This window comes from Pseudorca crassidens, chromosome 19 (assembly GCF_039906515.1).
Source record: "Pseudorca crassidens isolate mPseCra1 chromosome 19, mPseCra1.hap1, whole genome shotgun sequence".
Classification (NCBI taxonomy): domain Eukaryota; kingdom Metazoa; phylum Chordata; class Mammalia; order Artiodactyla; family Delphinidae; genus Pseudorca; species Pseudorca crassidens.
The window spans coordinates 11503674-11518231 of NC_090314.1; the positions used below are offsets into that span (position 1 = coordinate 11503674).

Sequence of the window (14558 nt, forward strand, 5' to 3'; positions counted from 1 at the left end):
TACTCTTGGGTGTTTGTGGTTTTCTCGTTTTACTTTTTACTATTTTATCAAGTATTCAAGAGTAATAATTTCTTAAGGAAGTTTTTCAATTTCAATCTTGCCCCAGGAGAATACGATTAAATCCATGATCTATTTAGAATATATTTTGGCATGCTAAATAGATGTTTTTCAGCTTTGTCGAGGCATAACTGACAAATAAACATTGTATATATTTAAGGTGTACACTTTGCTGTTTTGACATACATATACACTGTGAAATGATCACTGCAATCAAGCCAATTAACATATCCATTATCCCATATGGTTACCATTTTCTTTTTCTTTTTTCTTTTTGTAAGTGAGAACACTTAAGAACTACCCTTTAGCAAATTATACATTATAGTATTATTAACCATAGTTACCATGCTGTATATTAGATCTCCAGAACTCATTAAGCTTGCATAACTTAAACTTTGTACAATTTTCCCCCAGTTTTATTGAGATATAATTGATCTATAACATTGTATTGGTTTAAGGTATACAGTGTAATGATTTGATATGTATATTTATTGCAAAATGATTACAATAAGTTAACACCTATCACCTTATATAACTACAATTTTTTTTTTGTCAGAACTTTTAAGATCTGTTCCCTTAGCAACTTTCAAATATACAATATGTTTTGTTAACTAGAGTCACCATGCTGTATGTACATTAATCCCCAGAACTTATTTATCTCATAATTGGAAGTTTGTACCTTTGACCAACTTCATCCATTTTCCCTACTCCCCCATCCCCAACTCTGGCAGCCACCAATCTGTCCTGTTTCCCTCCATCTGAATCTCTGTTTCTCAATCTGTCCTGTTCTCTGTTTCTAGGAGTTAGTTTTTTTTTCTAGATTCCACATATAAGTGAGATCATACAGTAATTTTCTTTCTCCATCTGACTTATTTCACTGAGCATAATACCCTCCAAGGCCACCCATGTTTTTGCAAATGGCAAGGCTTTTTTTCTCTCTCATTGCTGAATAATATTCCTCTGTGTGTGTGTGTGTGTGTGTGTGTGTGTGTGTGTGTGTGTGTGTGTATTCCACATTTTCTTTATCCACTCATCCAATGACGGACACTTAGGCTGTTTCCATACCTTGGCTATTATAAATAAACTATAATGAATGTGGGGGTGTGGATATTTCTTCAAGATCGTGATTTCATTTCCTTTGGATATACACCCAGAAGTGGGATTGCTAGATCATATGGTAGTTCTATTTTTATTTTTTTGAGGAACCTCCATACTGTTTTCCATAGTGACTGCACCAATTTACATTCCCAGTACACAAGGGTTCCCTTTTCTCCACATCCTCATCAATATTTGTCATCTCTTGTCTTTCTCATCATGGTCATTCTAACAGGTATGAGGTGATACCTCACTGTGGTTTTGATTTGCATTTCTCTGATTAGTGATGTTGAGCACCTCTTCACGTACATGTTGGCCATGTGTATGTCTTCGTCGGAAAAATGTCTTTTCAATTCTGCACGGTTTTTAATCACATTGTTTTGTTTTCTTGCTATTAAATTGTATGATTTCTTTATATATATTTTAGATATGTATTCATCTCTTATCAGATATATGATTTGCAAATATTTCCTCCCATTCATAGGTTGACTTTTCATTTTGTCGATGATTTCCTTTGCTGTGCAGAAGCTTTTTAGTTAGATGTAGTCCCACTTGTTTATTTTTGCTTTTATTGCTTTTGTTGTAGGGACAAAAAATTTGTACCCTTTCACCAACATTTCCCTATTTCCCCCTTGCCCCACTAGATTTTTTTAATAGATAACCTTTGTTTTCCATGTTTCCCTATTCATCGAATAATCCATCTTTCCCCACAGATTTTAAAAGCAATTTTTGTAGAAAATGCTTACATATATGTTTCTGGACTCTCTCTGTTTCTTTACTGTTGCTTGCATAATACATATTCGTGCCCCAATCTAACTATTTTAATTATTGTAATTTAATAAAAGATTTTCATAGTTACAGATCTCCTACATTACTTTTCTTCTTCATCTTTTTTTTTTTGTTGTTATTTTCATTTCATTTTTCTAGATATACTTTAAATAATCCTTTACACTAGGGATCTAGGGTCTGTGGCACTTTGATTGGAGTTGCATTAAAACAGTACAGTTTTTTGGGTGGAATGATCTTTATAATATTAAGGTTCCCACTCAGAAACAGGATAGGGCTCATCATTTTTTTTTTTAACATCTTTAGTGAAGTATAATTGCTTTACAATGGTGTGTTAGTTTCTGCTTTATAACAAAGTAGGGCTCATCATTTATTTAAATCTTCTTTCTTGGCCTTCAACAAAGTTGTTTTCTTTCGTATAAATCCTAAATTATTTTTTGCAAATTTTTGTTCCTTTTGTGAATGAAATATATTTTTCATGATGCTTTATAGCCGATCGTTGCCAATACACAGGAAAAAGCCATGGCCTGTTTTGGGGTTTGTTTGTTTAATGTGGAAGCTTCACAAATTGTGCTGCTGAGCAGGGCCATGCTAATCTTCATTATCATTTCAATCTTTGTATATGTGCTGCCAATAAAAGCAAAGCAATAGCCCTTCTTCTTTTCCAGAATTTTATTTCTAAAAATTTCCAACATACAGGAACACTAAAAGAATTTTACAATAATGACCTGTACACCCACCACCCATAGGCTACCACCAACATTTTACTATACTTCTGTCTTTTAACTGTTTCCCTACCCATGGTTTACCTTTCACTAATGCATCCTCCCCATTGTTGGAACAGTTATCTATCTAACCCACGAAAGCCTTCAATAGTTCCCTCTGGGATAAAGCCAAATTCTTTAGCATAACATACAAGGCCCGTCACAAGCTGACCCCAACCCACCTTTCCCGTATCATTTCCCACAACTCCTCTTTCTTTGCACATAAAGTGTTCTTTACCTGGATGCTCTTACTCAGCCTCGATGAAATCCTACTTACCCTTCATCCCCAACTCAAATATCACCTCCATCACCAAGCCTTGCCAGCATTCCACTGGCTACATTAGTTGCTTCCAAAAAAGCTCTTATAAAGCTTTGCCCAGGCATCATAATATACTGTAAATATTTTTTATATGTCTGTCTTCCCCACTAGACCATGAGATCATCAAAAGCAAAACCTTGGGGCTTCCCTGGTGGCGCAGCGGTTGAGAGTCCGCCTGCCGATGCAGGGGACACGGGTTCGTGCCCCGGTCCGGGAAGATCCCACGTGCCGCGGAGCGGCTGGGCCCATGAGCCATGGCTGCTGAGCCTGCGCGTCCGGAGCCTGTGCTCCGCAACGGGAGAGGCCACAACAGTGAGAGGCCTGCGTACCGCAAAAAAAAAAAAAAAAAGCAAAACTTTGCCTCATTCCTCTCTGTATCCTGCTGCCAAGCAGGGTGTGTGATGCTCAACAGACCTTGTACACAGGAGATGAGACTCACAGATGACAGAGATCCTCAGAACCTTCAGCCCCCTGGGAGAACACCCTGATGTCTGGACCGCGGAGTACGCACCTGCACAGGCATCCCCAGACCTAGCTTCAGCCCCAAACAGGGGTCGATGAAGATGGTGAGGATGGGCTCCGAAGGGTCCTGGGCAAAGTGTTCCAGAATGGTATCGTGCTCCTCTGTCCAAGTGGCAGCTGCCAGTCCTGTCAGCATAGCTCGGGACAGGAAAAGGGGCTTCTGCAGAAGGAGAGCAGAGGGCCAGAGCAGGGACAGCTGTCAGGATGGGTCACTTCTCCCAACCACTGTCACGTATGAGGACGTGGGGGATGAGGGAAGTCAGACAGCTTCAGAACGGGGAAGGGAAAGCTGAGAACGGACTGAAAGACAGGTTTCAAGCTTTCGAAGAAACAAGACAATAAGATTCTCTTCCCTCTACCAGTAAAAATAGAATGGATCATGAAGGAAGACTGAGGGATATCATCTTCCCAAGATACTTCATTTATGCCTGTGTTTGTAAAAATGTCTTATCAAGCAACCCTCAACCTCACAGTAAAACTAAATCAAGGGAACATGTAGGATATTAGCATAAGTCAAACAATTAGGATTCCATATGTATGTGTTAGCATATGGTATTTGTTTTTCTCTTTCTGACTTACTTCACTCTGTAATGACAGACTCTAGGTCCATCCAACTCACTACAAATAACTCAATTTCATTTCTTTTTATGGTTGAGTTATATTCCATTAAAGCTGGGACAAAGTGAGAGAGTGGCATGGACATACGTACACTACCAAATGTAAAACCGATAGCTAGTGGGAAGCAGCAGCAAAGCACAATGAGACCAGCTCGGTGCTTTGTGGCCACCTAGAGGGGTGGGATAGGGAGGGTGGGAGGGAGGGAGACGCAAGAGGGAAGAGAGATGGGGATATACGTATATGTATAGCTCATTCACTTTGTTATAAAGCAGAAACTAACACACCATTGTAAAGCAATTATACTCCAATAAAGATCTTAAAAACAAACAAACAGGGCTTCCCTGGTGGCACAGTGGTTGAGAATCTGCCTGCCAATGCAGGGGACACAGGTTCGAACCCTGGTCTGGGAAGATCCCACATGCCGCGGAGCAACTAGGCCCGTGAGGCACAACTACTGAGCCTGTGCGTCTGGAGCCTGTGCTCCACAACAAAAGAGGCCGCAATAGTGAGAGGCCCGCGCACCGCGATGAAGAGTGGCCCCTGCTCGCTGCAACTAGGGAAAGCCCTCGCACAGAAACGAAGACCCAACACAGCCAAAAATAATAAATAAATAAATTAAAAACGAACAAACACCAAAAAAAACAAACAAAAAAAAAAACCGAACAAACAAACAAAAACAATTAGGAGCAAGGGGATGACAAGCTGGAAAAAGGATAAGGGTAAAAGAGCAATTTCTCCATGATGTGGCCTCCACAGGATACTGGAATAAGTATGTGATATTGTGCAAAAGTCAACTGGCATATCAGTGAGGAAAAAAGAAAAAGGGAGGTGAAAAGACAAGACTGGAAAACACCAAAGAACAAACCAATTCGATGGAAAATAAATCATAACTGGTGGCTAGAAAAAAGAGAGCATTATTTTGAACACTACTAAATAAATTAAGAAAACTAGAGGATATAAAAATCTAGCTCGGTGAACTTGAGAAGTCACCCCGTCCTTCTTCCAGTACTTCTGGAAGATGATAAAGAATCCCTCTTACTTAAAGTTTCCAGGTCAAGAAAATTTAGCTAGTGATCTAAAATCTTCCGTATATAAATACATACATGAAGAACCAACGAGAAAAACACTAAGACCCAGATAAATGGACGAAAGGGTATGAACAAACATATCATGTCATAAAAAATGAAAAAATGAAAATGTGAAAATATGAAATAAATGTTCAATTTCATTTGAAATCAAAGAAATACAAATAAACATAGCAAAGGTGTATCATTTTTTAAAAAATCCTTGCTAGGTTGGTACAGCCACTATGGAGAACAGTATGGAGGTTCCTTAAAAAACTACAAATAGAACTACCATACGACCCAGCAATCCCACTACTGGGCATATACCCTGAGAAAACCATAATTCAAAAAGAGTCATGTACCACAATGTTCATTGCAGCTCTATTTACAATAGCCCGGAGATGGAAACAAGTGTCCATCATCGGATGAATGGATAAAGAAGATGTGGCACATATATACAATGGAATATTACTCAGCCATAAAAAGAAACGAAATTGAGTGATTTGTAGTGAGGTGGATGGACCTAGAGTCTGTCATACAGAGTGAAGTAAGTCAGAAAGAGAAAGACAAATACTGTATGCTAACACATATATATGGAATATAAGAAAAAAAAATGTCATGAAGTACCTAGGGGTAAGACGGGAATAAAGACACAGACCTACTAGAGAATGGACTTGAGGATATGGGGAGGGGGAAGGGTAAGCTTGGACAAAGTGAGAGAGTGGCATGGACATATATACACTACCAAACGTAAAATAGACAGCTAGTGGGAAGCAGCTGCATAGCACAGGGAGATCAGCTCGGTGCTTTGTGACCACCTAGAGGGGTGGGATAGGGAGGGTGGGAGGGAGGGAGATGCAAGAGGGAGGAGATATGGGAACATATGTATATGTATAACTGATTCACTTTGTTATAAAGCAGAAACTAACACACCACTGTAAAGCAATTATACTCCAATAAAGATGTAAAAAAAAAAATCCTTGCTAGGGAATTCCCTGGTGGTCCAGTGGTTAGGACTCCACGTTTTCACTGCCGAGGGTGCAGGTTCAATCCCTGCTCAGGGAACTAAGATCCCACAAGCCGCGGAGTGGAACCAGAAACAAAAAACTGCTAAACTGCTAACACCCAGGCCTGGAAAGTGTTTGTTGCTAGTGCGAGGGCAAAACAATGCAATTTGTTTGAAAAACAATTTGGCATTATGTATTAAAGGTGTTAGAAATGTTCTTTACTCTTTGATTCAGGAACTCCATATACAGGAATCTAACTTAAGGAAATATTAAGTATTTCAAAATGTGTTAGTTTTATTTACAATATTCATCACTGTATTATTATGAGAGCAAAAAAATCATAAATGGCAAATGTCCAAGAGTAAGGATTTAACTGTGATACATATATCTTACGGAGCACCATATGACCATTAAAAATGGTGCTTAAAGGGGCTTCCCTGGCGGTCCAGTGGTTAACACTCCACGTTTCTATTGCAGGGGGCACAGATTCAATCCCTGGTCAGGGAACTAAGATCCCGCATGCAGCACGGCAGCCAAAAAAAAAAAAAAAAAAATGGCACTTACAGAGAATTCCCTGGCGCTCCAGTGGTTAGGATTTGGTGTTTTTCACTGCTGGGGCCCAGGTTCAATCCCTGGTCAGGAACTAAGATCCCATAAGCTACGCAGCCAAAAAAAAAAAATGCTGCTTACCAAAAGTATGTAATAACAGTAATGAAAATACTACATATCAAAAAAAAAGAGGTATCTTGTGATTTACATATTTGTGATTAAAAAAATAAAGGCAGCCTGATGTATTTTTTTAAGTATACAATAACACGAAGAATAAAAAAATGTTTCGTGAGAAAGCCTAATAAAAAATTATAATGTGTGGTACAGTTGGGATTGTTAAAAAACAAAAAAACTTGCAAATCTACACAGAAAGAAAGGACATATACCAAATTAGTAACGTTGGATGTACATATACCAAATTAGTAACGTTGGATGTGTTTAGGCAGTAATACTATGACTTTTATTTTCCCTTTCTTTGTTTTACTTTTCTGTCCCAATTTTTTTCTTTAATGAGTAGTTGTCACTTTTCTCTCCCTTTTTAAAAAAGTTCAAGGTCACCATTCTATTCTTCTAACCCAGGTAACTGAGGGTGTGCCTAGGCTCTGATGCAGCTTGGAAATAAAAGTGTAGAGGTTACTAAGTGCCAAATTCTGAAGGTATTTCAAGTGGCTTCTGTAAACTCTTCAGCCAAAGGAGGGAACTGAAGGACAGGAAGAAAGAGGATGTCTTGGAAATTAGTATCCAATTAGGACAGTGTCCGCCCAGCTTGTTCAGATGTTCACCCATTCAACGGGTATAGCTTGTTGCAATCTGACCCAAGGTGGAGAGATGAGGAAGGGCCTTCTGAGAGCCCTGTTCCCCACTGAAAGCCCTATTCTTTGGGAGGGGTAGGGGACACGGATAACTTTGTCCTTTACTCGGTGTACTGGATTTGCAGTGAGCAGGCTACCAGTAGAAAGTAAAGAGAAGGTAGTGAGAGATTGAAGAGAATTCCTCGTACTCCATTCTGCAACTGATCCTTTGATTCACCAGTTGTTGGGGAGGAATATTTGTCTCAGAGAAAAGCCAAACTTACCACGTCTGTCTCACACTCCTGTAATTCTTCTTTCTGTATTTCAGGTTCCTCCAATATTGGCTCTGGGAAGAATGAAAATTCAAAAATGAAGGCATTCCATTAAAAGTTAAACACAGAGACTTCCCTGGCGGTCCAGTGGTTAAGTCTCTGAGCTTCCACTGCAGGGTGCACGGGTTCGATCCCTGGATGGGGAACTAAGATCCCTGCCAGACAGCACAGCCAAAAAAACAACAACAAATAAAAGAAGTTAAACACGGAGTCACCATATGACCGAGCAACTCCACTTCAAGGTACTTGAAGTACCTTGAGAAACTGGCACCCCATGGCCCCTATATCTTCACTTCTAAGTTGCACCAGAGCCTAGCCTCTCAGCAGGCACTCCCTATTCCCCTTTCCTCCCAGATCCTGGTGACCACTAATCTACCTTCTGAGTCTATGAACTTGCCTATTCTGGACATTTTATACTGGTGGAATCATACAATATGCGGTCTTTTGTGACTGGCTTCTTTCACTTGGCATTATTTTCAAGGTTCATCCACGTTGTTGTATCGTAGCAGACCTTCATTCTTTTTATGGCTGCATAATATTCCGCTGCAATTTGTTTATCCATTCATCATGGATGGACGCTTGGGTGTGTCCGCCTTTCGGCTGCTGTGAATAGCACTGCTGTGAAGACGGGCATACAAATGTCTGTCCGAGTCCCTGCCTCCAGTTCTCTGCAACTAGACATGCCACAGCGAAGGTCCCACGTGCCACAACTAAGACCCAGTGCAGCCAAATATAAATAAATAAAGGTATATTTTTAAATTTTTCTTTTAAAAAGCTGACTGGGGCTGGAGGGGGCACAGAAGGAGGCAGGGGAATGAAGGCAGTCAGTATTAAGGTCATTCTAGGCATTCAGCTTCTGGCCTGCCATTCTTCCCCCATCCTGTTCCCCCATGGAGAAGTTGGGGCCCACAGAAATCAGCCCCTCTCCAAGCAAACCGTCATCCCCACTCTGGACTCCATAAAACCCAGGGGGGTGTCCCTCTCCTTCCTGATCTGTTGCTCACACAGGAGACTGGGGTAAAACTGGTGGGCCTCCCATCTCCTGTGGGCTGAAAGGAGGAAGGAACAAATGAGGTGCGACCAAAAGACCTTGGGAACAGGACACTCCAACTTCCAGAAAGAAACCCTAAGAGGGGAGTGAGGCACACAGGCCGAGGAAGGAAATCATGAGAAAGGTGGGACAGCTGATTCTAGGAGCTCAGTGGTGAGTGGGATGGGTAACCAAGAAACCCAACGCCCTTCGAGAAAGCCAAAGGCATCCAAGGTTTCAGACAGGGACGAGGCGGGGGAGGGAGACTGAGACAATCTCAAGAGTAAACTGGTTTTGTCCTCTATTGTAATACAATTTATATAAAGTCTAAACCATGCAATACGATACTAGTATGTGATGGTCATGGATACACACAGTAAAATTTTAAGAAACAGCCTTGAGAATGACAAACACCAACTCAGGATAGCAGTGACCTCTGGAGAAGGAGAGAAGGGCTTGGGGGGGTGGTGTGTAGCAGGGGGACAAAGGGATTCACTTGTTGCCATCATGATTTATTCTCACACTGGGTGACGGGTACGTGGGTGTTCATTATCTCATTCTCTGTATTTTTTCTGATTTGCCTGAAATACAGGTCTACAATCCCTTAACCAAAACCTTTGGGATCAAGTATATTTCAGAATGTAGACTTGTAGTAGCGTATGGCATATGAGACCCCCACCACATCTTGGGGCCTCTAGAACAGCACTCCACAAACTTTTAATGTCAGTATTTCTGCAGTAAAACATATGAAAATTTATACTAAGTGGTTTAAATAGACTATAAATACCTTCATGTCAGTTTAGGTTATGTCTCACCACCAAATAAGTTTGGATGCCAAATTTTGGGGGAAAAAAACCTTTCAGTTCTTAGGGCTTTTTAAAATTAGAGATATGGGATTATGAACCTGTACTTCTTTTCTTAGTGGGAACGGATGAGCACTTAAGGAAGCAAAGGATATCAATAAAGACCTCAAAAGGGTGTTTTGCTCTTTAACCCACCATCCTTCACCAAGAAGTGTTTTAGGCCTGGTCTTAGCCCGTTTGGACTACTATAACAAAACACCATAGACTGGGTGGCTTCTGAACAGCAGACATTTATTCCTCACAGTTCTGGAGGCTGGAAGTCCTAGATCATGGTGCCATCAGGGTTGGGTGAGGGCCCTCTTCTGGGGCGCAGACCTCTCTTTGTGTCCGGCGGAAGGGGGCAAGGAATCTCTCTGGAGTTGCTTCTTTTAAGGCACTAATCCCACTCATGACACCTCCACCCTCATGATTTAAGCAACCTCCCAAAGGCCCCTCCTACTAACACCATCATATTGGGCATGAGAATTTCAACATATGAATTTGGGGGGACACAAACATTCAGACCATAGTAGGCCCCCTCTGTCTCCTGTGGGACAGGCCTCAATCCCTCCCCAACTCCAAAGAGTACAGGGATTTTTTTTTTTAATATTTACTTATTTGGCTGCGCAGGATCTTTCGTTGCGGCACACGGGATCTTTCGTTGTGGCATGCAAATTCTTAGTTGCGGCATGCATGTGGGATCTAGTTCCCTGACCCTGGGGTGGAACCCAGGCTCCCTGCATTAGGAGCACGGAGTCTTAGCCGCTGGACCACCAGGGAAGTCCTGAATACAGGGATTAAGGCTCATTTCAGGGCTGCCTTGGAGGCCCAAGTCTTCTCTGAACCTCTGTCAAGTGTCAGCTAGAAAGCTCCACATCAAACAATAAAAAGGCTTAGAGCTAAAAGGACTCAGAGATCCTTGGTGTTTGGGGGTCAATGCTCTCATTTAGAAGTTCCCTTTTTTTTATAATTTTTATCGGAGTATAGTTGATTCACAATGTTGTGTCAGCTTCAGGTGCACAGCAAAGTGAATCACATATATATATGTATACACACATCCACTCTTCTCTGGATTCTTTCCCCATATAGGCCACCACAAAGTATTGAGTAGAGTTCCCTGTGCTGTACAATAGGTCCTTATTACTTGTCCACTGTACACACAGTAGTGTGCATATGTCAATCACAATCTTCCAATTTATCCCTCCCCCACTTACCCCCTGGCAACCACAAGTCTGCCCCCTACATCTGTAACTCTATTTCTGCTCTGCAGATGAGTTCATCTGTACCCTTTTTTTAGATTCCACATATAAGCAACATCACATGACACCCTGACATTCCCTTCCCACCCCAGAGGAGTCTCCAAGTTGAACTTCACTGCCTTCCATCCTCCCTCCCCTTGCTCCTGGTACCCAGCTTCTAGGAGCCAGTCCCACTTGAAACTGCTCTTAAGAGAGCTCAGAAGAAAAAATTTGCATGGTTCCAATGTCCAGATCCCAGGGCAAGGCCCTGTGTACCCTGGACCTTTCTCCCGTGCCCACGCTTAATCTCTCAACTTTTAGTTAAAAGGAGATTCTATTTCTCTCCATCTTGACAGGCTGCTAGCAGTGGAAAGAAGCCCCAGGTAAACGGGGAGGACTATTCTTAGCTAACAGTCATAGCTACACTGGCCAGTGCTCTAAGGGGCAGCCTAGTGACAGCAGCAGCTACCAAAAACCTTCCAACCCTATTGGCCCCAGCTCACCCAACAGGAAGGAATCCCTCAGATCAAAGCCACAAGAGGCAGCCTCTTTAAACTCTTTTCTTCCTCAATCTAGACATCAGGCTTCTTTTCCTGTGGCCCTGAACCTGAACCTCCTTAGTCTACCAAGGCCCTGACGAAACGAGGGCAGAGATACAAGAGCCTTAAACAGATGGGAGAAAGATTCAGTCAGGCTTAGGATTCAAAGGATGGCAAAGCAGGCTGAGTCTCCATGGTGATGGGCTTAATGGGAGGAAAACATTATTTGTTTTGCCACCCAGGGTGAAAATGGGAAAAAGGAAGAGATCAAACCCTCTTCACTGGGGTAGGAGCAACCAGGAACACTTGAAATAAGGAAGAAGAGGCTAGGGTAGAGGATTGGCTGGTGAGCTCTTGGTGCACTGGGGGGAAATTTTAAGACAGAAAGAACAAGTATAAGGCTGGACAGGAAGAAAACACAAAACAAGGGACCTAGCAGCAGGCCTGAGATTCCGCTGAACCCCTTGCTTCTTACCCAGAAGCAACAGAACCTGCTCCCCGGCCCTAAGACCCTCCTTCAATACAAACATTCTGCCTCCAAGCCTCTCCCCAGCAGGTACCCACCAGGCTCCTCCTTGAGAGACTCGGGCTCTGCCTGGGACTCACTGCTGGCCGGCAGGGTGGTCTCCACAGCCTGTGCGGCCAGAGCAGACTGAGCGACTCGCCAGCGGCCGCTTCCCCGGCTACTCACTTCCCGCTTCTTGTCGGCTTTGCTGGGCATTGTGTTGGCAAAACCTGTAGACACACGGAAGCTGGGGAACCACCACCAGATGCACCCCCAATCCTCAGTCCTTTCCCTGGGATAGCCCACTTCCTTCAGGGCGCTGGGTTAAAAATCAAAATCAGTCCCTCGAGGCATGAGGAATAAATGGAAGCTAAACATGAGAGCACAGGGAATTCCCTGGCAGCCGAGGGGTTAGGACTCCCGCTTCCACTGCAGGGGGTACATGAGTTCCGTTCCTGGTCGGGGAACTAAGATCCCACAAGCCCCAAGGCGCGGCCGGGGGGAAAAAAAAAAAAAAAAAAAAGATGAGGGCTCAGCAGACACCCACTCATGAGGATTTAGGAACCCCTATCTCTGCCCAGAGGTATGAGAACATAAGATAATCAGGGAAACGTCTACCACGCTGAGGTGTGGTTGCACACACCCTCAAGCACTCTAGCTCTCAGGGGCCATGGGTGAGTGAGAGAGGGCCCAGGGAAGGGAAGACTGTCCCCAGGTTCCACACTCTCTGTCACGTCACTGAGCAACCAAGATGATTTTCCTATGTACCTCCTTTTCTCCCGTTACCCCCTGGAAGCGGGGGAGAAAGAAAAATGCCCCTCCTACCCACACTAAAATCTGTGACCTCCTTAAACAAGGAAGAAACACTATTTGCAACCTGTCTCTTCAGCTTCTCAATCCTGAGGGGCAGAAACCCTGTTCTGTGTGTACTGAAAAGGTGTCTTCGCACAGTTGGCTGAGTCTGTGCTAACCGATTACTGAAGACCAAGAGCGTTCGATTCCAGATGTCCTGAGAACAGACTGGAAGAGGAAGGACAAAGGTCATCCAACAATGAACTTGGAATTGTGTCTGGGGGAGGGAGAAATGGGGCGATGAGGAAGGCCCAGTAGTGCCTCTCTCAGAAAAGCAGGAGGGCGGGAAGCGGGGCATCTCTGGCGGGCGCCCAGGGCAATGTCTGATTCGCTGGGCAGTTCCTCTTCACTCAGCTCTAGCCTGACAAACACCTGTGGCTTTTCTTCCTCATCCCCACAGACTGCCACAGGCATTGATCATACGCTATGAGTTTCACACTTGAAGGATTTGTACTTTGCTCCAAGGAACACCGTTCTATTAGGCCAACACATCAATAAAGCCAGGTACCACAGCGCGGCTTCTGCCATCGGTCTCCAGAGAAGCGTCAGGCTGTGCTTCCCTGCCTCCGGCTGGAGCCTCAGGAACATTCCGGTGGCAAGGCTGGGAGCCACCTTCCCATGGGGTTCGCCCCATGGTCCCACACCGAGGCCCCGGGAGGAGCCTTCTACTAGCCTGGGGCTCATTCTATTTCTCAAGAAATACTGTAGGGGGCCGGCTCTCTCCTCCAACCACCAGTGGCTACCAGTGGGCAAATTTCCCCTCACAGGAGCTTCCTCACACAACTGTCACAACCGTCGCCGCTCCTTCCTCTCAGCTGCCCCTTCCTCTGCCCTCCCCCGCAACTCTCCCTCGTACCCCTCACCACTGCCCCTTCTCCCCGTAGCTTCCCACTCTCCCCGGCATTCCTCCCTTCCTCCCTGGTGCCCTCCCCCGCCAACACACACCTCACGACGCCGACCCTCTCCTCCCTACGCCGACCGACCGGCCACTCCAGCTGAGAAGCTGCCCCGCGTGGCCCTCTCAGGCCGGCGCCTGCACGCGTCGCCTTGGCAACCCCGGGCACGGGCAGCGGGGGGGTGGGGGGGGCGAGTGGCGGGGGCCCGAGCGCGCCGAGCCAGCGTCCTCGGCGCAGACGCAGAGACGCCCTGATCAGCCGCTCCCGGCTTGGCTGCGCTCGCGTCACCCCGCGGGGAGCCGGGGCAAGAGGGCTGGGGGGCACGGGGAAGCCGCTAAACCTGGCGGGCTGGAGGGGGGCTGGAGGGGCACGGGAGGCCTGGTCTGAGGACGGGCGGTAAGGACTGGGGCTGGAAACAATGAGTGGCCTCCCGCAGGACACTGAAAAGGCTGGGGCAACCCAAGCGCCCGACCCCGCGCGCGGGTCTGTGAGCTCCATTCCGGGCGAGTCCAGCAGATGGCGCCCGAGGTCCCGTCTGCGAGGCTCACGCGCGCTCTAGAAGGCGTTCCAGGATTTCGAGACAGCCGTGGCTGCAGCTGAGTCCGGGGAAAAAACCGGGGCTGGAGCACCCCTGCCCTCCCGCTCGTTCCCCCTTCTTAATTCGGACTGGGGTCTAGGATCGCCGGGCAGCGCTGGGTGGGGGAAGGAGGGAAGAACGGAACTGGAATTTTTGGAATCTGAGGATTGGCTTT

At 44.9% G+C, this 14558-nt stretch overlaps 1 protein-coding gene across 16 annotated transcripts in view; it reads right to left on the reverse strand.

Moving 5' to 3' along the window:
* Nucleotides 1-13986, reverse strand: part of DNAH2 (dynein axonemal heavy chain 2) — an 87871-nt gene extending 73885 nt beyond the window's left edge. For all 16 annotated transcript variants that reach the window (XR_010937462.1, XR_010937464.1, XR_010937463.1 and 13 more), the window contains exons 1-5: nucleotides 13856-13986; nucleotides 12936-13078; nucleotides 12118-12288; nucleotides 7857-7918; nucleotides 3533-3703 (exon numbers count right to left, since the gene is read on the reverse strand). Coding sequence is in view for 9 of the 16 variants with exons in the window: in XM_067715626.1 (XP_067571727.1) it covers nucleotides 3533-3703; nucleotides 7857-7918; nucleotides 12118-12274 (390 nt within the window). In the remaining 7 variants the exon portion in view is untranslated. The remainder of the gene's footprint in view (nucleotides 1-3532; nucleotides 3704-7856; nucleotides 7919-12117; nucleotides 12289-12935; nucleotides 13079-13855) is intronic.
* Between the last annotated feature and the right edge of the window lie 572 nt (nucleotides 13987-14558).